Here is a 26,538-nt window from a genome sequence, read left to right on the forward strand (position 1 = left end):
TAGCCAATAAAAGGAAGTTGGGCATGGGATTGTTCTGGGAAAAGGGAACAGCATGTTTAACACCAAGTGTAAAGAGGAACATAATGTTTGCTGGGAAATGAAAAATAAATTTCTCTATAGTGCCAGCAAGTAGTAGAAGACACAACAGGGACTGTGAAAGGACCTAGAGCCATATTGAGTACGGCTTTTATCCTAAGGAAAATAAGGAATCACTAGAAGATTAAAACAGATAATTATTATGTTATTTTAGGAAGAACATACTGTACTTTCTTTGTAGATGAGTAGTGGCAGGGCAGGATTCCAGCCAAGAGTCCTGTACCATGTTTGAGGCAAGAGATGCTAATGACCTCAAGTAGGGTAATGGTGGTGGTGGGGAGAGGGAGAAAAGGATGGAATCAAGAAATATTAGGAGGTAGAAGAAAGGATTGGTGATCGATGGACTCATTAATTGCAAAATGGTGAAGGATATGATAGAAGAAGAGGAAATATCCAAAATTATGGCTAATAAAGGCCATAATTGTAAATCACTGAAATAGGGAAAAAGATACAGAGAAAGAGAAAAAGCAAGTTGAGGAGGTGGGACAGTGGGTCCATATTTGGTTCTGTTGTTGTTTTGATGGCTGTGGGACACCCAAATGGAATTGTCAAGTACGACAATATATATGCAAGTGTAGAGATCAAAGGGGGAAATCTGACTGGAGATGCAGAGTTGAGAGTTGTGAGCATATGAAGTGTAATTGTAGCTAAGGGTATGGATAGAATGAGATGAAAGAAAAGCCTAGGACAGAATCCTGAAGGTTTATGGTGTAGGTAGAAATACTGAGAATACCTTCCTTGCTCCTGCAGCATCGTAGGTCTTCCAGCTCCGTTTCCTTTGGTCCAGATGCTTTTAGCCTTGTTCTCACTTGAGTAACGCTGTGTTCCAAGTTGGCTTCATTAAAGGACATTGACATCTCCACGATCTTTTAAACTTAAGAGCCAACATTTATGTTCTTCATATAACATCTAATATTCTTTATATAATATAAAAGGCAGGATTCTTTTCAAAACCCTAATCATGGTCTGTGGGAAGGATAGTTCTTTTGTACCAGATAATCATGCCTACATATTGTATAATGAGGAAAAATCCTTGATTATGATGTATAACTTAAGGAATTCTCAATAAGTTGTCTGTCCCATTCCTTTTATAACTATTCTTTTAAAGGTGAACAGATCCTTGAAGGGAGACTCTGCAATCTGTTTAGCATGCTATTTATACTTAAAAAGTGTTAAATTATCCTAATCATGCTTATAGTAACAATCAAGATTAATTGCATCTATATTAAGGTTACTTATTATTTGTTCTACTTCAGCAGTAACACAAATCCAATTGCACAAGCAATTTCCATAATCCAAATTGTGAAAGAAAGTAGAGGCAAAAAAAAGACTGTGCATAACTGGTTGAAATAGTATTTAAAATAAATCCTTAACCAAATGGTTACCTAAAATTCTGTTTTTGAAAAGGAGCTGATTCTGAACAGATTGTATATGTGTCTCTGGTAGAAGTGGATTATCTATCTTGAATTGGATTGTGATGACGATGACCCTATTCTAAGTAAACCAAATCTCTTGAACTATATAATGAGATCAGGAGGAACATTCGGCCTGAGAACAACAGATTGCAATGACGGAGATGATTTCACTAATGTTTTTCCCAGCCTCTTTCCTTGATGTACATAATACTGTGCTTTTGTCCTGCAGAGATTCCTGATCCTGCAGTTCTGTGTGCTAACTCTTTTTTCTTATTCTGATTTTCATTTTTATAAGTAGAGCTGAATGAGTGGCAGGAAGCTGCGAAATCTATCTTATAAAAAGGTGATGGGGGTAGAATCTAGAATCTTCATTTGCTTTGCAGAAGGACTGCAGAAAAACTATCACCAGTAAATATTGAACTGATTCATTCCTATTTCTTCTTTGTTTAGGCCGTGAGGAGGCAAAAGTTGCTTGAACAGAGTATCCAGTCTGCCCAGGAGATTGAAAAATCCTTACACTTAATTCAGGAGTCCCTCTCATCCATTGACAAGCAGTTGGCAGCTTATATTGCTGACAAAGTGGACGCAGCTCAAATGCCTCAGGAAGCCCAGGCAAGTAGAACCTGGAATGAGCTTCTTTTCTTTTGTTTTTATTATCTGAACAAGACATTAGTAACTTTATAACTTAAAATTTATTCATCTAGTTGTACAAAGGGTTATTTGATCAACTGATTGGACTATTTGGAGGTAAGGGGAGAAAAGATCTCTATATTAGTACTCTAAGATTTATTTTTGAATGTACGTAATGGAGGAATTTGAAATAGAGACACTTAAAAGACCAGGGCAGTATCACACTGAAGTCCGCTGTTTATCAATATTTTCAAACTATACTTGAGCTAGAGGGAAACAGTAGGAATGTCAATTGTAAAGAAAATATTTTTGGTGGTAGTATTAAAAATGCAGCATCAAATATTTTATTATCAACTCATCTTTATCTTGGAATTAGAATTCATATGACCTATATTCTACATTTAATGTGTTGCAAGTAGTTAATAACAAGAAATTAGAGATATAAATTTGCATTTTATTACAAATACTAATATGTCTATACTCATATTTACTCACATACCTATACATTCAACACTATTCAATCTGAATTATGAAATGTGTTAAACTAATTTTTCTAGAATGAGAGTTAAAATAGGAATGAAAATAAATCTAAGTCAACTTTATACCAAGTAAATTTAGTCTATATCTAAATTAACTTTCACCTTGGGAAGTAATGCTGTATTTCTATTTTTAAATAACATTTACATGTATGTAAAATATCATAAGGATTATTTATTTAAATGTCTTTAGGATTTTCTGATAGTAAGGTACTATCAGATAGCTACTATATCTATAGTAACTATAGATAGCTACGTTTCACATCTTATGTACATAGTATGAACCCAATACTCAAGGATAACTCAGACCGATACAGTATAATGAGAGGAGCATTAGAAGGTTATCTGTCCATCCCCAAGGCCCTCTCCCCACTAATTGGTGGAGATACCGGAATGTTTTCACTTCAAAATAAATTTGGGGGTAAAATACTGAATTTATAAGTTATGGTTATTGTGCCTTTACAGTGCAGTGAATCACAGTTAAATTGGTGCCCAAAGCATCAGTGTACACAATAGCATGGGTTAGTTTTCCATATTGTCTTAAGTTTGACCAAGAACGTCCTTGAGAATATAGGGCAGAGTACAGATAGCTTTGATAGGCTGCAAAAGTCTAGAGTGATGGGGTTCCTCATTGACCATTGTCATAGGAGATGAAGAAAGTGAAGTTTGGGGAAGTTTTTGATGATAAAATCCTCATGATAGTCTTTTCACCAGGGCAGCATGTAACCTCCCCGGTATACACATTTCTTCAAACTAACATAGTGTAGTCAAGTTCTCTAGCATTATCTATTTTGAAGACTGTTCCGATTTGAGTCACATACAAAGTTTTTTAGGTAGGCTTTAGAAAAATGCATGGTAGGAATGGGAAATATTTACTGAATTGAGAACGACATGATTATAAACTAAAGGCAGAGTAGAACCGCTTATTTTTTTAAATTTAGTGAAATGAATTTGGAGGAATGTTTGATTAAAGACTGCTCATAACTTGCTGAATGTAATTAAGGAAAAATTTGAACAGTATAAATATTAAACTCAGTTATTTGTACAGTAAAATATATAGAGTTACTTTTTCAAGCTGGTAGAATGAAACTATGAGTAGCAAATTTGAGATTGGCAGAAGTTCTTATTGTCTTAGGAAAAAATGGGAACTTTTAGGAAAAAAAATAGTTTAGTTTAAAAGGTTGATGACCCTGAGTGTTTTTTTTATTTAGATATAAATACATGATTCCATAAACATGAATATAACATACTAGTTTTTAATAACATTATATAAAGATTTTTGTTTGGTATCCCGAATAAAAACTATATTAAAAATATTATTAATAGCAGTTCAAAATACATGCAGATAACAGCACACAAGTAGATTAAGAAATTTCAAATCTACTTGAAAAAAGAGATTTTAGAGTACTAACAAGCTCAAATCCATTTTCCCTACATTTCTGGTTGCACCTGCATTTTCAAGATGATTCCTGACTTTGAATTCCCCAAATGGTAATATATAATATTGGAAAATGCAAGCCACCCGAAAGCTATTGAAACATTCTTCTCCAAGATTTTATTTTAAGATGACAGCAAAGTGAATTGTTTTCTAGAACAGAGTTATCAAGTACTCAGATTTACTTCAAGGACTGGCTTTCCTGAAGCTCAATTTGAATCTCCTTTGGAAGAAACAAGTAGAGGATAAAGGGGTTGTCTGTGAAGTAAGCACTTAAGCACAGTGTGTCAGACAAAGAACCTACTAAGAATACCACCAAAGGACGTTTTTCTAAGTATATATAAGGGGGGTAAATTTAAGCCTATGTATAAATGAAAATTTATACCCAATGTGTTTCTGTAAATTTGCAGAAGAGTTCATTGCTAATTAAAAGATTAATGGGCTTAGCTTTCCCTTTTCAGAAATTGAGTACTTGTTTTAATACATCACCGAGAAGCAGGACAAAGTGAATGGCATTACCATATTTGGCCATCTTAAATCTGTGCTCAGATTTCCTGTCACATATTGGCCACATAGATTTGTGGATGTTTGACTCCACCGTGTGGTGCACTGGTAGTTTTACTACTAAATTTAAATCTGTTAAAAAGAATCTCCCTTTTTCTGCCTTTCAAGATAGTTTGAGATTCTCAGGTATAAACAGATTTCAGTATTAAGGAAATGTGTGCAATGTGTAAAACATTTTGACAGGTATACTCTTATTATATGTAAAAGTAGATGTAGAGCAAGGCACTTCCTTGCATTCTATTTGCATTTAGGACTATAGGGCAGCAATGAGCTTCCCACTGCCTCTGCATGTTCATTGATCTGTCATAATGAGCAAATTGGGCCTTCGGATTCTAAATCAGATTAAACATATTTTACTTTTTTATTTAGTGTCATGAACTTACAGGAATAAAGTTTAACCTTTTAGACAATAAAACTACATACTGCTAGAATATCAGAGCATACGTTGACTCGGGTATTTTATTTCAAAAAAATAATTCTTAACCAAACCAAATTCTTAAATCATATGACTACAGCATCAAAATGCCAGCATATTTAAAGAGAGGTTTTTATTAAAGTACAAAATTAAGATGACATCTTATTGATTCAAATAGAATAAAGCAAATAGAGAAAGCTCTTCTAGATATAGAAATTTTATCTTCTAGATATACAAATCAAAAATTTAAGACATATTTCAAAAATAGTATGACTAAATATAAAAAACCCTATGAGTGTTTCTTTGAAACAACTTTACAGAATAAAATCATCAAATTGATAACTGCGGAGAAGCACACGGCATGAATAGAGTTGTTTTACTCTATTTAATTTTCCTAAAGAACACTGTGAAACACAGAGATTTAGTTTTATCACCTAAGGTCTGGAAGCAAAATTCCAAGTACCCAGCTTTGCACCCCAGGCCAATCAAGTCAGAATCTCTAGGTGGGCTCAGTCATCAGAATTTTTCAGAACTCCTCCCCACCCTGAGATATTCTAATATGTAGCTAAGGTTGAGAACTTTCGATAGTTCATTACTAGTAATGGCTGAGTAGCTGCAGTCTCTTTTTTTCTTTTTTTCACGTCACACTTCTCACCACTGTTTGACATTCTCACCTATGGCTGTGACAAGATCTCAATGGGAGGGAGTTGGGGTGGAAGTCAGACTTTGGTGACTTTCCTATATTGATTGTTTGCTTACTCTTATGGGAAATGAGTGAAAGTAGAAAATATAGCTGAGAACTCCTACATGAACGAATTAATTTAGACAAGTAGAATTTTCAGTATGGATGTTTGAAGATGAACTTGGCTTAGTTTTCTTATTTTCTTCTTTTTTTCCCCCAATTCCACATATGTTAATGTGCCAGTTACCTTGTATATATCTCTAAATCATTGTAGGAGCCGTGATAACTGTGTCTAAATAGCCACGCAAATGTCTGTAATTCTTAAGATTACACAGATACTTCAATCTGTAATTTTTTTTTCCTTTTCCAGTAATCTCATATTTTGAATCTCCAATATGTAAGAACAGTCTAACATGGGTACCTGTTGAAATGCTCCACATCATTATGTGTTGATGATGCACATTTTATAGAGGAGAGTATGACCCCATTACTCATATTACCACTAGAAGCAGTGGGGTTGCTTAACAGTGATTGTAATAGCTAAATTGTTCTATTTCTTTTGTCTGGCAGGTTCCTGATCCCATCTTTTGCAGCCTCATATCCCACATAGTAGATTTATGTTCATGAGTAGAGGGGGAAAAAAAGAACAATTTAGGAAACAAACAAATTACCATCAAAGGAGAGGATCTCATAATCATCATAGAAAAGTGCTCCTGTATTTTGCTTATCAGGCTAGGACTTTTGGGTATTCCAGGTTCACTACAGACCAGATTTCTTCCTTCCATCTCTTTTTCTATCCCAGTGAATATCAGTAAAGAGAAATGAGTATCAATAAACAGAAAAGAGGGATCTTCTTTTTACTAAAGAAAGCTGTTAATTTAAGATGATTGCATTAGCTGCGCATCAAAATAATTCATAACTGAGGTCTTCCTGTATTTATTTAAGCTAAATCTTCTAACTCACTTTAAATATATTCGGCCATATTTAAATGTAAACATTCCAAACTCTCAAAATCAATGCTTAAAAAATAAAGACCTAAATGCAGATTTTGGTCTATCAGATTAAGTTTATGATTTCATTATGGAATAAAAAAGACTTTTATAGTGGAAATAGGCACGTTAGATTGCCAAACGACTCAAAACAGTCTAACTTTACAGCCTACCTCACTGATTTATGAATTAGACAGTATAAACTTGCATAGGGAAATTCATTCTGGATTTATATAATAATGAAATAATTTAATCACAGAACAAGAAAATGGAGAGCTATTATAGATATTTGGGCTCCGATGTTAAACTCCACATAACCATAACAAATACTTTCCTTTCTTTTTACCCAGCAATATAGATATAATGGTAAACACAATGCAATGAATTTTAAATCTGCTCTAACACTGAAACGCTGCCTCTGTGTATTACTATATAGAACTGATTACTCCCCAATATAGAATGACTATTATTGTGATTTTGACCTGTTTAATAGTGTGGGAAATAATCACAAGCAAGAGTTGCAGAAGATGTGAAAGATTATATTTTTTTCATGTTCCACATTTTTTTTAAGATGTTGGGGGTAGGAGTTTATTAATTAATTTATTTATTTTTGCTGTGTTGGGTCTTCGTTTCTGTGCGAGGACTTTCTCTAGTTGTGGCAAGCGGGGGCCACTCTTCATTGCGGTGCACGGGCCTCTCACTGTCGCGGCCTCTCTTGTTGCGGAGCACAGGCTCCAGACGCGCAGGCTCAGTAGGTGTGGCTCACGGGCCTAGTTGCTCTGCAGCATGTGGGATCCCCCCAGACCAGGGCTCGAACCCGTGTCCCCTGCATTAGCAGGCAGATTCTCAACCACTGCGCCACCAGGGAAGCCCCTCCACGTGTTTTAAAAGTACAAAGTATCCAAGGTCCTCGAGTACATTTTCTTCTTTTAATTTTAGAATATGTGTTGTATGTGGCCATTTCCCCTTCTTGAGGATGCAATATCAAAATTACTGTCTGTTTAAAAATTACTCGTCTAACAGTGTTAAATTTCTCCATTCGTATTCTTAACCTGACATCTTCTAATATTTTTCTTTCTGAAATATTTTAGTTATTTTCTTTGGAGTCATTTTCTTTATTTGATGTGAGAAAAGCTTCAATAATTATTTGATACAAAGTTTCCTTTTTTCCATTAAATACTTTAGACAGTTACAGCTTAATTTTCCTTGCCATTTTCTGTCATTAATTTGATATATGAGAATGGTCTGATGAGGTAAATCATGATAAAAAAGCCCTGCTCTCTGCTCAGTTAATTGTAAAATGCTATATTGGAAATGTCATTAATGTTTGATTGATTTTTAGTTTTCTAATTTGCCCTTTACCATCTCTAATGGAAAAAATGGTTATATTCATTTCCACTGTTGTTTCCTACTTTCAATATGTAGTGCTAGTTATGAACATAATTACTATATTGTCAAATGTCTTTTTTTGGTAAGGGCATGACGATATAATTAGCTTTATATTATTTCACTTTTATGAAAAACATCTAGTGATCCTGAGAAGTATTAGATTGAGAACTCCTTTTAGAGCATACATGGGTATTCTAAATCGGCAGCACTCATTTGCTACTTCCTTTCATTTTGTTTCTTTTACAAATTACTGATTTTATATGAAGCTGACAGTTTCACAAGATCAGTTGTTTGTTTTCTTCAAACACTTATCATCCATATGCTGGTAGATGTATATTTTAGGTGAATATAGAACTCAAATAGTACAGTCTTTAGATCTTTAGCAGACCTTAGAAATCCGGTAGCCAACTATGTAAATCATTATCCTTTGGATGAAATCTTCCAATCCCAGTGTTTTCTTCTACATTAAAAAAGTTTTTTAAATGTTATTTTTTTCATTGTCTGATTATAGTATCAGGAAAGACGATGTAATATTCATCTTTTTTTAAGAGGAATTTGTAAATGGGAGATTGTCCATTTTGCCTATAATTTTCCATAATACTGTGTTAAACAAATCACTTATCTATTTCACAATAAGCCTGCCCTAAAGTGATAAGGATTTTTAAATTATGTAGTGCCAGAATGGTAATCTGATGACATTAAATAAAGTAGGTGGTAAAATATATCCTAAGTACAAACTAAAAATGAATTATCAGTTGAAAGTAAGAATTGTGGAATCAATTTTTAAAGGTGCTAGCTAAAGTATAAGTGTGATGCATGTTATACAGCCTTCCCAACGTAGAATCAATTGGAAATAGATGTCCATTTTTATCTTATCTTAATAATGAATTGAATTGTTATCACTAAATATATACATTAAATACATGAGATAGTTCTTCCCAAATCTACTTGTGTGATATACTCTGCCAAAGAAAAGCAAAAGGATAATTTGAGCAAAGAACTGTATCCCTCTTGGATATTAATGCATATTAATATATAAAATATTCTGAGAAGTTCTGTAGCACGGACACATGATTATCCTTAATTTACAAAATATATTTAGCCCCTGTGCTCTTTTCATACATAATATACTCAATTTATAAGGAAATTTTGATCTCTAATCCTATTGGAATCATACTACAGATATGAGAATTTTTCTAGAAATGCTGCCTATAAATTATGATAAAATCTCAGTTTTATATGATGTTCAACCATCATTTTTTTTTAGTTTTAATGATTTTAGTAGTGGTGACCTTTCTGAGAGTATAGAAATTCATCCTCTCAACAGTCTATGTAACTGCTTGATATAAATATGAACATTTCAAAGTCCATGTAATTCTTTGCATTGAAACTTCCAAATTGCCAAACTTTCCTTTCACGTGTTACATGGTCCTTCACATCCCCTTGTGACAGATGAAAGTTAAGTTTTTGGTCGTGTGTTTTTGTAAGTTATTGTTGTTCCTATTGTTTATAAGTCATGACAACAGTATGGCTCATCTGGAAAAATGTGGAATTAATCATCAGAAGACCTGTGTTTCAATGATCACCTAAGTTATTTTGGTTTTCTTTTGTAATGCTATGCTACTGCAGGCAGCTCTGAGGGGGCAATCTTTAAGAAAAAAAAAACTATACAAATTACAAATAGAAAATTAAATACTGTTATAGAAGAATTCTTTCTGCAAGTGACCAGCCCTGAAACTTAAGGTTCAGTAGCTTTTCATTAATTCCTCCTCTAGATAGTAAGTTTTACTCTACCCAAATCCAGTTCTACTTCTGTGAAACTAAGTATTCACACTCTGCACACTCCAAACTCAGTCTTTTCTAGCGTGGTTCCTACAACCTGGAATGAATTCCCATTTTCTTATTATCTTATCTACCCCTCTAAAACCCCCTTATCAGCCATATGGAACTTCAATTATGCCAATTTCTTAAGCTTTTACCAGATTCTGTAGTAGAAATAAATATTTATCTTCTCTTGTATGGCATAGCATGATTTTTTCCATTATATTGCACATATTTCTGCTTTGTAACTTACTTGTATCTCTATGTTCCGTTTCCCTAGAACAGATATTTTTTTAAGAATAGGGTCAATGGTTTGTTCTCACTGTGTGGAATAAGGTGGTAGATGCAGAATCTCCTTCTTGAATTGAATGGGTAAGCTAAGTATTACTAGTATGCAAATAAGATTAGATGTCTGTTTTTTTTCTGATAAATGTCCAATAGGAGGATATTTTTGTTTTTAAATCATAATTTAAGAGACAGTATAGTTGTTTAAAGGGCATTGAATTTGCTACTTCCTAACTTTACCTTGGACAAGTCAACATTTCTCATCTCATTTGTAATTATAATTTAGGATGGTAAATACTTACCTTAGTTTGATTAGATAATTAAATGAATATATGTGAACTGTTGGGGCATAAGGTCACACAGATGTCCACTTTGGTGATGATGATAATAATGATTATTTCTTTCAGTGCTCTTCTCTCACCCCTCTAGTATAAAAGGCTAAGGGAATTAGGTGTATATTTCATTTTTTCCTCTACTGTATATACCTTGAGTGCCAAATGGATGAATTAGTCAAAAACATGTGGACAGATACTGTTACAGGTATATAATTTGGGCCCTCTGCTCTCTCTGAATATCTTTTTAATTTTTCACTCATCATTTTCCTTTCCCAGTTTCTGTAATGGCTATTCAACTTTCATCACTTTCATTTTGATTCCTCCTCAATCCTCTTCTCTCTCATCCTCAGCAGATATCAAGGGGCTCATGCTTATAGACAAATGATATATAATGACACTGACAATTTATGAGTAGATATTTGTGCAGACAACTTGAGCAGGTATTTTTACATATACTATCACCTCTAATCTTTTTACCAAAACCAATATAGTTGTCTGCTGCAGACATGAGAATTTTCCCAGATACTCTGCCTACAAATTATGATAATGCTTCATTGCTGGCTTGTCATTATCACCATCAGTTTAGAAATGAGAAAATTGAGGCTCAAAAAAGTTTGGTGCTTTGCCCAGGTGGCAAGTCAGAGCCCTGAGATTTAAATCCAGATTTCTCTTAACACTATTCTGATTCCCAGAGAGCATCAAGTAGGAAGCATTACACTTTCTGCTTCTCCACATCCAAAATCTTTATGTATTACCTTTGGCTTCTGAAAGAGTGGCACCTCTCCACCTGTCAATATTTTCCACTGATTATTGATCTTTGCCCTTCACTCCATTTCCTCTCATTTCCTCCAAGGTTTTTCTAATCAATTATCTTCATATATGCTTAAAAAAAATGCTTTGTCCATTGACTTCTTTCATATGGCCTTAATACGTGTTCAGTTCTCACTGACCCACATTTCATTTTGTGGGGAGACAAAAGTCTTCAAAAATGATTTAAAATGTTTTATAAGGGTATTTCCTTGTCCTTAATCAGTCTTCAGCCCTTGAAAACCTGATTTCTGCTCTTACCATCTACGGATTCTGTCCTAGCTACAGTGCTCATTGACCAGCTAATATGCCCTTATTAGTACTTATCTCATTTGATCTGTCTCAAAACTGACATCGTCGACCTCTCCCTCATTCTTAAAGCTCTCACAGCACTTGGTTTCTGTGGCACCCTCTCTCTTTCCTGGTTGTTCCTCTTCTTCTCTTAGACTGTTCCTTATCTTTCTTTGGTGTTTCCCTTCTTCTCCCATCCCTAAATTTTTCTGTTCTCCATGGTTCTCTCCTGACCCTCCCTTTCTATTTCCCTGTAATGTTTGAGTGCACTAAAATAAATACTGTTTGTACAAGTGATGCTGCTTCTTTTAAAAAAATGCACACACATATGTAGCTATATATGATGATTAATAAAATACAAATTCATATCAAAGTATTACTGAGTTTATAGAAGAATTCTCTCATTATGAATTGCCTTAATAGTTAGATAAAGTATTAGCAGTAAAACCATTATCTGTGATTCTGATCACTTTTAAACTTTAAACTTTATCTTCGTATTAAAAAAAACTGGACATTTTTCATTTAGGCCATGAGGTTATTTAATACCTCATTCCAACCTACGTTTCTAGTTATATTTCTGCGAATGTGCATTAATTCTCTATGAATTATTTCACTTCTCCGAAACTCTTCATGTGGTTCAGTGCCTTGTCCACACCTTGTTTTCCCTCATTCAAGAATGCTTTTGTTTTTAAAGCTCTCATCTCCTTGCATATCCAGTGTACTCTTTAGGACACTTAGGTACAAGTAACAAAAATGAATTAACTAAAGCCAAAACAAAAATGAGGGAAGGGAGCTGGTCATAAGGTCACAGGAATGTCTCATGGAAACCAAGGGCAAGAATAACGTTTTTACTCAGGAAGAGACTAGAACCTGTGTTTTGGTCACTTGTAACAGCAAATTATCATGTTCTCTTAATGGTTTTGTGGATTGAGAAGGCTCAGCTGGATGGTTTCTCTTGGGGTCTCTCATGTGATTGCGGGCACTTGTTTGCTGGTACTACAGTGACTTATAAACTCAAATAGGCTGGATGCCCAAGATGGTTCCCTCATGTCTAGCAGTTGATGCTCACTGTGAGCTGAAAGCTCACTTGGGACTATTCACTGAAACACTTCTCCACAGCTTCTCTATGTGGCTTAGGCTTTTCATAGCATGTCAGATGAGTTCCAAGAGGGGGCATCCTAAGAGCGAGTGTTCCAAAAAGGCAGAAGTGGCGGCCACTAGGCCAGTTAAGGGCTTTTCCCATAAATGGCAGAGCATTACTTTTGCTCTGTTTTACTGGTCAAGGTAATCATAAGGCTGACCTAGATTTAAAGAGGTGAAGAAATAAACTCTGCCTCTTAGTGGGGGAATGGTAAGAGGAGTATGTGGTACGGACACTGTTGTTGCAGCCATCTTTGGCAGATGCTATCTACTTCAGCCTATGATTGAAAGCCATCAGTATTTTTGTTCCTACTATCTCTTTCTTACTTCTCTCTCTGGTTATGGACCTTTGCTCTTCCTAAACTGACAGTGCAAACTAGGGACTTCATAAGCACAGTCTCATACGTGACACAGTTCCAAGCACCCACAGAGCTTGACCAGACTTTCTCCTGTCAGTTCCGAGAGAGAGTCTGATGGACCTAACTGGGCACAAGCATTCTTCATGTTCTAATTTTCCATGACTTGGAGGTGGCCAGAGTTATGTGACAGAGACATGGCTGTTATTGGCCCACCATTTTGAGGGGGTGAGACTTTTCCACCTGAGAAGTTAAGACCATAAACCTCCTAAAGCATCTGATGCCCTCAGCAATGCTTACTAATTATTCATAGTCTACTTTAACATCACGTCTCCTATGACATCTATTAACTCTCCTGTAAGTATTACTCTACTGTGTATACTCCCATTAAATTTTATCAGACTCCTTAGTATTTCTAGGTGTATGAACAATGCTATGCACTAACATGGATCCCTAACCCCCAAATTCTATGGTTCCTGGAGAATAGGTACATACCACTATTTCTTATGCAATGTTGTAGTTCAACCATTGAAGATACTATATATAGTAAAAATATATATGGATTTGCTTGAGACTTTGCTCTTCTTTATTTTAAACCAGAATTCTAATCACTTAAATAATTTGTAATTACTTTGCCTTTATAATTATTAGGATCAGTATGCTAAGGAATAATATTAAGGTGTATCTGTACATTTATAACCTTGTATTCTGAAAAACTCCTTCACCACTTAACCCATTTTCTTGGAATAATTCTCATTGCTCATTTCAGGGCTGTAGTTCTCTGTGGTAACTGCTAAGCAAACTGATGTTATTTTCTAGTAATATGTGCCAGAATTGACTCCAATTGGTGTAAATTAGGTTATATTTATATGCATTATACAAATTGTTTTGCATGGAAATTTTATGGGCCCTGTGGTATAAGTTAATTATTTTCTTCTTCTCTTATTTACGATAATCTGACAATGACTGAATTTTAAATTAGAATAATTTGACCAGTAGCTAATTTTTGCTGGATCTGGTAGAAAGAAATGAATGAATTTATTGTTTTTGTCTCTGCACACTACCGATTTGACCCACTCCTGTAACTGGCTCAGAAGTGTGTAAGTCAAATACAGACATACTTTTAAATACAACTTGATCAAAAATGTCCTTACTCATTTTAGAAAATATATAAATATTTTATATTAATTTAAAGTTTAAAAAACAGTCTCTGTAGGAAGCTATTAAGTATGTATCATACAAAAAGCAAGGCCAGTCGAGACATTTAGCTTCCCTTTCCTAGATACATAGCTTCCCTGAAATTTAACTGAAATATGGCATAGAATTTCTGAGTAAAGATCACTTTTAAGGAATATTGTCCACATTCAACTTTCTCATTATGCCTTATCGCTGCCGTAGTTGGCTTTTTTTTTAATAAAGGCTAACATCTTTGGTCAGCTTTGAGTGTAAATACAAAGATAAAAGAATATAAATTTCACATATTAGATATAAATAGATACTTCCTACTGAAAATTATATCTGAAACAGCTATTCATTATCACTGATTCAAAAGGATGATTTATTTTTATTAATAAGCCCAATAGGAGACAAATAAGTTATTTCATTTTTGATAACTTTTGATAAGTAAAAAAATCAATTTATTGTCATTTTGAAAGAGGCTACATTGTAATAATGTTTTGAGAGAGTTTCAAATTCCATTTTCTTGGAAGGTGAGTTGTTCTTTGCAGTAACTTGCAGAGCATGCTGACTTATAATGCTGTCCTCCCGACAGAAAATCCAATCTGATTTGACAAGTCATGAGATCAGTTTAGAAGAAATGAAGAAACATTACCAGGGAAAGGAAGCTGCCCAAAGGGTACTATCCCAAATTGAAGTGACGCAGGTATGTATTATTCCATTAACTAAGGAGCTTGTTTTAGTTGGATATTAAAATATAGTCTATATTAGATAACTTGCTTATTAGCAAATTGGAATTAAGGGCATTAGTTGAAAACTACAAATAATATATAAATGATACAGACTATTTTGAATTGTACATTTTAAGGATAAAATAGGTTAATAAATTGTCGTTTATTTAGTATCACATTAAGAACAATTACTAAATTCTTCTCCCAAATGCATGTATTCTTTGTGCTGGGCAAATGAAAAAAGGGTTTCTTCAGTTTGTTTTTATTTTTATTCTTGTATATCTTCCAGAATTAAGGAAAATATATTAACAAGAATATGACTGGTTATTATTTGGAAGGCAAAATTAAATTGGTGCTTTTTCTTTACAGAAAAAATTGCAAGATGTTTCCATGAAGTTTCGATTATTCCAGAAGCCAGCCAATTTTGAGCAGCGTCTACAGGAAAGTAAGATGATTTTAGATGAAGTGAAGATGCACTTGCCTGCATTGGAAACAAAGAGTGTTGAACAGGAAGTAGTACAGTCACAGTTAAATCACTGTGTGGTATGTATTTCAGATGGCAAATATGCAGCTACCCCTTGACTTTCCTTATTGGAATCAGGAACAATATTTGCTATAAGAACAAAAACAATATTTGGTATAAGAACAATATTTGGTATAAGAAAAAAGTTGTATTGAGAGACAAGAACTGTTACTGAAGTAGTAGCCACTTAATACCTCTTCTGAAAATGTCTTCTTTGAGTCTATAATTTTTCAAGGACTGTGCAGAATATAAAGGAAATTGCCTTTGTTTAATTCTTATGGAACTTTGAAAATATTTTTAAATGGAAATCCTGGAAAGAAATATGTTAGTCTGGAAACAGCAACAACAGCAGTATCTGCAGTAATAAAAACAATTCTAGAAATGAGTGCCAAGGAAGCTAAGTGATCCACACAAGTCACCTTTAATTCTCAAGGCCACAGATTAAATGAGAGAAGTTAAAGACAAGCAAGTGAAAGGCAAAAGCAAAATTCCAATCCAGGCACGCTTACTCCAAACCCTAGTATCTTTCCATTAAATATCAGGGCTGGATATGCAGTGAAATTCTGCCAGACCACAAAGACAGAATAAAGAGGCACCTACTATTAGCCTGTAGTGTAAATCTTCACTACAGGGATTTTGAGCAGTGTTCTTTGTTCCACTTATTGAAAATTCACCAAGTCAGATGACACTTCTGATAACGTAAAGCTGAATTATGAGGGCATCTACTAGAGTAATGTAAGTATTATTATAAATGTGTGTGTACTATGGAGTATCAGGGTAGGAATTCACGTAAAATAAAAACACTGAGTGCTATTAACATTAATGGGAAAAAAGTTTATTTAGTACTTTGTGTTTAAGTATTGTTCTTGCTTCTACTCCATGACATAAATGAGAAAGAAACCCTTGGGTACACTTCAGTCATATCATTATGAATGGGAAAATATCATTCTTTTAAACAAAAATTTTCTTTGTGAAAAATTATGGAGTAATTTTTATTCAGTAACATAGCTTAATAACACAGGCTGCATTTCAATGGCATCATTATTATAAATATTCTCACCCCCAAAAGAAATTTTGAATATCATTTTATATATTAGCTGGTATTAGATAAGTAACATAAGGAATACATGGGAGCATATTTCCTCTTACATTTAAAAAAAATTGAAAGCAAAATGACCCACATACATTATCATCATGGCTAAGTATATTCACAAAGGGAGAGCCGTTCATTCTTTTCTAGGAACAGGTCTCTAATGTTACCTCATAAAACTTGTCTGCTAGTAAATATGAACTGAAAAAAACAAAAACACCCTACCTGCACCCAGGTGTTACTATGCCCTGACTCAGTACAGAGGAAACAGATCAAAGTATTTACTCAATCTAGTTCTGGTTCTGGTTTAAATGTCAGTACCAATTCAAGTCGTTCTTCCATAAGGATATATTTTCTTTACAACTTTTGTAATTTTTCATTACTTAAGATGCTCTCTTACATATACTATAATCATGGCATTTGCTTTCAGGTAATTTTTGTTCTGTTAAAAAAAGTCTTACAGGGACCTCCCTGGCGGTCCAGTGGTTAAGACTCCGTGCTTCCAATGCAGGGGGCACGGGTTCTATCCCTGGTCGGGGAACTAAGATCCCATATGCTACATGGCGCGGCCTTAAAAAAAAAGTCTTACAAACATGAACACAAACAAATATAAAGGCTATTTTCCTTTCTTAATGATAAATATTTTATCTGTCTATTGAATGATATGATGTAAATGGCTATTTAGTACTTTGAGTGAGCTTTCCTCATAAAGGTAAATAATTGACATTTAAAAAAATTTAAATAGTAAGTCATTTGGAAGTATCTCTGATTCCAGAATTCAAGAATTCAGTCCCAGTGTGCTAATTAATGATTTAAATGTTTCTGAATACCCAGATATGTTTATAAGTCCTAAGATAGAAGTAAATGAATTAAAAAATCATATGGGAAGTTCAGAAAGAACTCACAATTATTAATAAAGGAATAATAACATCAGGCAATCATCAAAGAAGGGATTAAGGTGGAAATATTTATGTATGTAGCCTTAATGAATAGGATAATTGCTTAGCATTTACAAAATGCTTTGTTTTAAACACTGATTTTCAACTGAAAAGAAAAAAACAAACCTAATTTCTTTCCTGACTCCCAAATAACAGCAATTACCTACTAGCAGCTTTATTTCTTAGTACCAATAAAATAAATATTTGTTGTTCAGACTCACCAATGAAAAAATTAATGCAGCAATGTATAAGTAAACTATTACATATGCATGTATACATATAGACATATACATATGTACATGTATGCATGCATACATATATACATACATTCAAATGCACATATCTTTCCAAGTAAAATAACTACAAGGAAAAGCTATGACATTTGTTTCATGAGGATTTGTTATGACAGTATACTACTGTGAACCAATATATGTGTTTTTTATAGTTGTGATGTACATGTGAGTTTTACATAATATTTTCTATCAGTCTATAGTTAATTAATCAGCCCCATTAAGAAAATAAATTTGTATAATTAATTAACATTTAAAATTACCCTCCCTCCTTATATATGATTTAATATATATTGAAATTATGGTCTGGAAATTTAGATGTTTTATCCCGACTGTAATGTAGCACCATGAGAACAACACTGAACATGTCTGCCTTGGCCACCACTGATTCTCTAGTGACTCAAATACTGTCTGGTATAAGCAGGCACTCAACAAATACCTGGGGAATGAGTAAATGAATTTTTCCAAACTCACAGCTAGAATTATATAATTGTAACATTTAAAAAGTTGGGTTGGCCAAAAAGTTTGTTTGGTTTTTACTGTAAGATGGCTCCACTAGCACTTAGTTGTGTTTAACTTCATTCAAAACAATTTTGTTAGCTTGTATTGTGACACCTGTCATATCAGCATGCATCTAAAAAAAAACACATCAAGATTGGTGAATTTTTGTGTAGCCATTTTAATATTGAAGATGGGAGAAAAAAAGCAACGTTTTCAGTATCTTATGCTTTATTATTTCAAGAAAGGTAAAAACGCAAAAAAAAATTTATTCAGTGTATGGAGAAGGTGCTGTGGCTGATCAAACACGTCAAAAGTGGTTTGCCGGGCTCCCTGACTTCAGACTATACTACAAAGCTACAGTAATCAAGACAGTATGGTACTGGCACAAAAACAGAAATATAGATCAATAGAACAGGATAGAAAGCCCAGAGATAAACCCACGCACATATGGTCACCTTATCTTTGATAAAGGAGGCAAGAATATACAGTGGAGAAAAAACAGCCTCTTCAATAAATGATGCTGGGAAAACTGGACAGCTACATGTAAAAGAATGAAATTAGAACACTCCCTAACACCATACACAAAAATAAACTCAAAATGGATTAAAGACCTAAATGTAAGGCCAGAAACTATCAAACTCTTAGAGGAAAAGATAGGCAGAACACTCTATGACATAAATCACAGCAAGATCCTTTTTGACCCACCTCCTAGAGAAATGGAAATAAAAACAAAAATAAACAAATGGGACCTAATGAAACTTCAAAGCTTTTGCACAGCAAAGGAAAACATAAACAAGACGAAAACACAACCCTCAGAATGGGAGAAAATATTTGCAAATGAATCAACGGACAAAGGATTAATCTCCAAAATATACAAGCAGCTCATGCAGCTCAATATCAAAAAAGCAAACAACCCAATCCAAAAATAGGCAGAAGACCTAAATAGACATTTCTTCAAAGAAGATATACAGATTGCAAACAAACACATGAAAGAATGCTCAACATCATTAATCATTAGAGAAATGCAAATCAAAACTACAGTGAGATATCATCTCACACCAGTCAGAATGGCCATCATCAAAAAATCTCCAAACAATAAATGCTGGAGTGGGTGTGGAGAAAAGGGAACACTCTTGCACTGTTGGTGGGAATGTAAATTGATACAGCCACTATGGAGAACAGTGTGGAGGTTCCTTAAAAATAGAACTACCATATGACCCAGCAATCCCACTACTGGGCATATACCCTGAGAAAACCGTAATTCAAAAAGAGTCATGTACCAAAATGTTCATTGCAGCTCTATTTACAATAGCCAGGACATGGAAGCAACCTAAGTGTCCATCAGCAGATGAATGGATAAAGAAGATGTGGCACATATATACAATGGAATATTACTCAGCCATAAAAAGAAATGAAATTGAGTTATTTGTAGTGAGGTGGATAGACCTAGAGTCTGTCCTACAGAGTGAAGTAAGTCATAAAGAGAAAAACAAATATCATATGCTAGCACATATATATGGAATCTAAAAAAAAAAAAAAAAGTTGGTCCTGAAGGACCTAGGGGCAAGACAGGAATAAAGATGCAGACCTACTAGAGAATGGACTGGATGATATGGGGAGGGGAAAGGGTACGCTGGGACAAAGTGAGAGAGTGGCATGGACATACATACTACCAAACGTGAAATAGATAGCTAGTGGGAAGCAACCGCATAGCACAGGGAGATCAGCTCCGTGCTTTGTGACCACCTAGAGGGGTGGGATCGGGAGGTTGGGAGGGAGGGAGATGCAAGAGGGAAGAGATATGGGGATATATGTATATGTATAACTGATTCACTTTGTTATAAAGCAGAAACTAACACACCATTGTAAAGCAATTATACTTCAATAAAGATGTTTAAAAAAAAAAAGTGGTTTGCGAAGTTTCGTGCTGGAGATTTCTCACTGGATGACGCTCCAGGGTTGGGTAGACCAGTTGATGTTGATAGCGATTGAGACATTTTTTGAGAACTATCAATGTTATACCACGCAGGAGATAGCCAACATACTCAAAATATCCAAATCAAGCGTTGAACATCATTTGCACCAGCTTGGTTATGTGAATTGCTTTGGTAGTTGGGTTCCACATAAGTTAAGTGAAAAAATACTTCTTGACCGTATTTCCACATGCGATTCTCTACTTAAATGTAATGATAATGTTCTGTTTTGAAAACAAATTGTGACGGGTGATGGAAAGTGGATACTGTACAACAGTGTGGAATGGAAGAGATCGTGGGCCAAGCAAAATGAACCACCACCAACCACGCCAAAGGCCGGTCTTCATCCAAAGAAGGTGATGTTCTGCATATGATGGGATTGGAAGGGAGTCCTGTATTACGAGCTTTTTCTGGAAAACCAAACGATTAATTCCATCAAGTACTGCTCCCAATTAAACCAACTGAAAGCAGCACTTGACAAAAAGAGTCCAGAATTAGTCAATAGAAAATGCATAATCTTCCATCAGGATAACGCAAGACCGCATGTTTCTTTGATGACCAGGCAAAAACTGTTACAGCTTGGCTAGGAAGTTCTGATTCATCTGCTGTATTCACCAGACATTGCACCTTCAGATTTCCATTTATTTCAGTCTTTACAAAATTCTCTTAATAGAAAACATTTCAATTCCCTTGAAGACCATAAAAGCCACCTGGAACAGTTCTTTGCTCAAAAAGATAAAGACATTTTGCGAAGGTGGAATTATGAAGCTGCCTGAAATGGCAGAAGGTAGTGGAACAAAACAATGAATGTGTTGTTCAATAAAGTTCTTGGTGAAAGTGAAAAATGTGTCTTTCATTTTTACTTTAAAAACTGAAGGAACCTTTTGACCAACCCTATAGAAATCATATAACTTTTAGAAATGATCTTTATAAACTTGGAATGAAGAATTAAATATATGTGTTATGTACCCTTACTTTGGTAAGTATAACTACACAATATGCATGTCTTTATGTGTACATATAATTAAAAATAGAAGCATTAAATCAACAGAAAATGCAAAAGCTGGATATTGACCACAGCTGCAAAATGCTACTCCATTAAAACTGTAACCATAGAATAGCATTTCAGATGATCTCTACCCCTGTTTCTTTTTATTTATAATAGTATGAACTAGACACTATTGCTTATTATTCTGTTTTTTTTATGTTTTAACTTAGAACTTGTATAAAAGTCTGAGTGAAGTGAAGTCTGAAGTGGAAATGGTGATTAAAACTGGACGTCAGATTGTACAGAAGAAGCAGACGGAAAACCCTAAAGAGCTTGATGAAAGAGTAACGGCTTTGAAATTGCATTATAATGAGCTGGGAGCAAAGGTGTGTGCATGCTGAAACCATAAGCACTGGCTACTTCCCACTTTCCTTATATATTGTAAAGTAAGAGTCAGTAATTATGCACAATTAATGTCTTAGGAAGGCTAAATCATTTACTCCCTACAGATAGATAGATACATGGATACATAGATACGTACATATATACATACGTAGAGAGAGAGAGAGATAAATTCCAATTTGCAGTTCTTAAGAAACAGTAATTAATCAGCGAGGGTCTTCTTTTCAGTCTACATTAAAAAATATGTACAGCTCAGAGAGATTTTTATTGGTCCATCAGATAATTCTAAAAGGGTTTCTTTGTTCTAAACTTGCCCCTTCTTTTCATTGTCTATGTTTACTTGTGATGACTCAAAGGCTGGTAATTTTATAAACTAATATACCTACATATATTTAGGACTTATATTTAGGTACAGTGGAGTTGATACATTCTACATAGAAAGAGCTTTACTGAGACCAGTGGGGAGAAAAGAGTCTGTTTTTACGGCTCAGGTTCCCAACTTTATTGAATATAACAACATCAATGAGAAAATTGTCACTTCATCTTAGACACAAATGTAAATGTTGCCCATATTTGAGAAGTAGCCATGCAGAGTCAGAATTCTAATATTGCACCCTGAAAGTATATTGAAGGTTATGTCTTGAAGCTACAAATTGCAAATTACTTATCACTGAAAGTGAGTTTTAGATTCAAATGAAAATCTGAAAATCACCATTCATATTAGTTGATAGTCTTTATTTTTATATTTTAAAAACCTTCTAATTTAAAGTTTTGAGGGGCTTCACTGGTGGCGCAGTGGTTGAGAGTTCGCCTGCCGATTCAGGGGACACGGGTTTGTGCCCCGGTCTGGGAAGATCCCACGTGCAGCTGAGCGGCTAGGCCCATGAGCCATGGCCGCTGAGCCTGCGCATCCGGAGCCTGTGCTCTGCAATGGGAGAGGCCACAATGGTGAGAGGCCCGCGTACCGCAAAAAAAAAAAAAAAAAAAAAAAAAATTTGAAAGAGAATTAGCTGTTTCAAATATAAATTATTGTCTGGGCCTTTTCTTTGCCTTGAAGAATTTGCACAAAATCTTTGCCTTTGCAAGAGTAAATTTAACATAAAGTAATGTAGAATAAATCACTTTGAATTTAAAACAATAAAAATGATATTAGAAGACTATTAGTGTCCTGAGTTGATTATCATTAAGGAGTGAATGATTCTTACAATGATGTGAAGACCTATTTATCCCTGAAAATGTATATTTGGAAGTGTATGTTTATTTAACCATTTGGCACTGAGTAATATCATTAAAGCAAAATGAACGATTACTAAGAAATCATACTTAGCTTTAAAAGCATGACAGAACACAGCAAAAATGTGGGGCAGGCATTTATTTTTGAAATAAAGATTTAGAAACATTAGTGATAAAGGGAATATGTACAAATATCATATTATAAAATGGCAGAAGTCATGTATTCCTTTTCTGAGAAAAAAATGTTCGTATTTAAATCTTCCAAGCACCTTCAACAGTAGTGGTTTTGTTTTATGGAAACAGAGGATACGTTAACGTATTATTCTTTTTTTATAAATATACAAACCCTTCTATTTTAATGGTCTTCAGAATTTAAATCATTTTACTTGCCTCAGTTCAATATATTGTTACTTTTTTGTATTAGTCAGCTTAGGCTGCCATAACAAAATACCATAGACTTTTTTTTTTTTTTTTTTTTTTTGCAGTACGTGGGCCTCTCACTGTTGTGGCCTCTCCCATTGCGGAGCACAGGCTCCGGACGTGCAGGCTCAGCAGCCATGGCTCACGAGCCCAGCCGCTCCGTGGCCTGTGGGATCTTCCCAGACCGGGGCACGAACCCGTGTCCCCTGCATCGGCAGGCGGACTCTCAACCACTGTGCCACCAGGGAAGCCCCTACCATAGACTTTTTTACCATACTTTTTATTCAACCAACCAACTCACACAAGATGTAGGCACATCAGGAAAAGTGGTGGAGAAACACAAATTTGTTCATTCTCTGTGTGAGAACATGGAACAATTTGACTTTGAGGGTCTTAGTTTTAAACACTGAGAACTGGAACACAGGATCAAGTCATGATTTCTCTATTATTGAGAGTGAAAATTTTGTTATGGTATCAAATTTTGTTGCCCCCTTTGGGTAATAAATGTATATTTAAGGAGGAAGCGACCTATTCTTTGTGTTGTTTTTGTGCAAAAGTGAGACACTTTAAAGGTGCAATGACAATAAAATTGGCTATTCTAAATATTTTATAAATATTTTTGCCTTTGGAGAGAAATAGTATTCTTTCCCCATTTTGATTCCTTACCAGTAAGGGCAAGCCTCATTTGTAAATGTTCTTGCCCATCTCTTTGACAGATGACTGAAGGGTTTCTAAAAGAAACGTGTCATATCTTCAGTTTGATTTATATCATTCTATTTATTTTAAAAATTTGTCCATAATTTATTTTTTATTTATATTAGAGAAAATAATAATACCTTTTCTTTCTACCTGATGCAGGACACTATCTTTTGGAGAAACGATCTCATCTTCCCTAGACTGTTCTTATTCACTATTAATATTCAGAATTTTTCTAAAATATTTTTTAAAAGTAAGAAAAAGATTATTTTAAAATGACAAAAATATGAAATTTCCAGTTAAGTAGCTAAAATTAAACTTGAATTTAAAAAGTAAACCAAACTACATTTTATTATCATTCTTTCCAGGTAACAGAAAGAAAGCAACAGTTGGAGAAATGCTTGAAATTGTCCCGTAAGATGCGAAAGGAAATGAATGCCTTGACAGAGTGGCTGGCAGCTACAGATATGGAATTGACAAAGAGATCATCAGTTGAAGGAATGCCTAGTAATTTGGATTCTGAAGTTGCCTGGGGAAAGGTAAAACCTATATCACTGAAGGTTATTTTTAGCATACATGAAAACATACAGCAATATGATTTTTCAAGGAACTATTAGTGTGCAACAATAATAGATTCATAAATATTATTGTGCTTCATTCTCCTGTTCCTCAAAAATTCATCAGTAGTTTAACTGTATATTTCAAGATTACAATAGAGCCAGTGGGAAGCTTTAGCAAGTGTCTCTCCAAAGCTTGTTTAGAATTAGGTAGGTTATGAATAAAAATATATTCATAAAAATATATACATCCATTAAAATATATACATCAATCCTTAAAAATATATACATCATTAGTCAGAAAGTCAGTCCAAAGATGAGATTCTATGTTCCCTAGCTTGCCTAAGAGAGACTATTCAGGTGGACCCCACAGCCACGAGGAAGGCAAAGATGCGGAGACTGCAGACAGTTGGGCAGGACAGACTCGCAAGATCAGCAGATTGTTGATGTCTCAACAATAGAAAAAATCTCATGGGGTCTGTATGACCACTATCGTTTCCATCACCAAATGACACGGGATTTCCTTTAATCCTCAGCTGGTAGATTCTTGCTGTTTCTCTAAAATCCAATCAGACATCATTGTTCTCTACAGTTCAAGGTCAAGGCACTAATAGCTTAATATTTTTTTTCAGTTGATATATTACTGCATTACTTAAAAGTGTGTTGATATAAAGTAAATAGTTGATATTAATAATGCGTTTTCACCTTAAACTTTGCCAAGCCTTTGGGCACTTAGAAAAAAATAAATCATAGCACGCTTTGCCCCCTCATTTTTTAAAATTAACAAATGTGCCTGCGTTAACTAGATGTTTAAGAGATCTGTGCTTTATTTTGAATTCAAGAAGCCTATCTAGATTATCCAAATTTGGGAAATTTTAATTGCATTATGTAAAAACTTAGTCTTACAGTGAGATCAAAACTGAAAACTGATTTTCTTTATGTAGATTCAGATGACAAGTAGATGTAAAAATTTGTTACATACAATTTTTGTCAAATAAACAGTAGGGAATAAATGTCTTTTTCTTCCCTTTCAGAATAGATTTGTTGTTAGAGATAAGATACTTACTTGCAGTTATTAGTTCAGGATCGTATATACTGTGAGATTATTAGAGTAGTGAGTGTACCAAGGGTACAGATTAGAAGTGACATCGGCCTTTTATTTCCCCTTATCACCCAAACAAACATCATATTTCTATGTGATAATTGAGTTGGGATCAATGACAATCATGTATTTAGGTGCAGGCTGGGCTGCTATAAGAAATAAGCCAAAATTCCATTTGCCAGATCTTAATCACATGATCATATCTAGCCTTCAGGGAGGGTGGCAAAAGATGGTCTCTATCTGGCTGGGTAGCCAGTGTGTCCTGCTGAAATGATGAGTAGGTCTTATACTAATATGAAGAAAGAGAGAATGCATTCTCGGGGACAGAAAGCAGTTTTGGCCAGAGCAGTATCAACTTTTCCTTTTCCATCCTAAGATAAAGACAGAGAAAGTCCTGAATGATCTATCTCTCTCTATATATATGACCTACTGATGGCAGTTTCAACCATAAGTACTCATAAATAAAAAAGCCCAGAAAATATTTATGATCTATTAAAGTATAAAATATGGTAAAACATCCATGGGACATGTAGAGGATTCATGAAAATGATCCAGGCTTCATTCTGTCATCCTTCCCTTAATGCTAGGGACAATATATTTGGTTGTTCATATCCAGTTTAATGGATATGTTAGTTTACTAGGGCGGCCTAACAAAATACCACAGACTGAGAGGCTTAATTAAACAACAGAAGTTTATTTTCTCACATTTCTGGAGGCTGGAAGTCTGAGGTC

At 34.5% G+C, this 26,538-nt stretch overlaps 1 protein-coding gene across 2 annotated transcripts in view; it reads left to right on the plus strand.

The window, feature by feature from the left end:
* DMD (dystrophin) overlaps positions 1-26,538 on the plus strand; it is a 2,087,389-nt gene that overhangs the window by 814,540 nt on the left and 1,246,311 nt on the right. For both annotated transcript variants that reach the window (XM_081221405.1, XM_081221404.1), the window contains exons 30-34: positions 1,962-2,123; positions 14,958-15,068; positions 15,463-15,636; positions 21,627-21,782; positions 24,516-24,686. In XM_081221405.1, the coding sequence (XP_081077531.1) occupies positions 1,962-2,123; positions 14,958-15,068; positions 15,463-15,636; positions 21,627-21,782; positions 24,516-24,686 (774 nt within the window). The remainder of the gene's footprint in view (positions 1-1,961; positions 2,124-14,957; positions 15,069-15,462; positions 15,637-21,626; positions 21,783-24,515; positions 24,687-26,538) is intronic.

This window comes from Mesoplodon bidens (genome assembly GCF_964165515.1).
Source record: "Mesoplodon bidens genome assembly, chromosome: X".
NCBI classification, from domain to species: Eukaryota; Metazoa; Chordata; class Mammalia; order Artiodactyla; family Ziphiidae; genus Mesoplodon; species Mesoplodon bidens.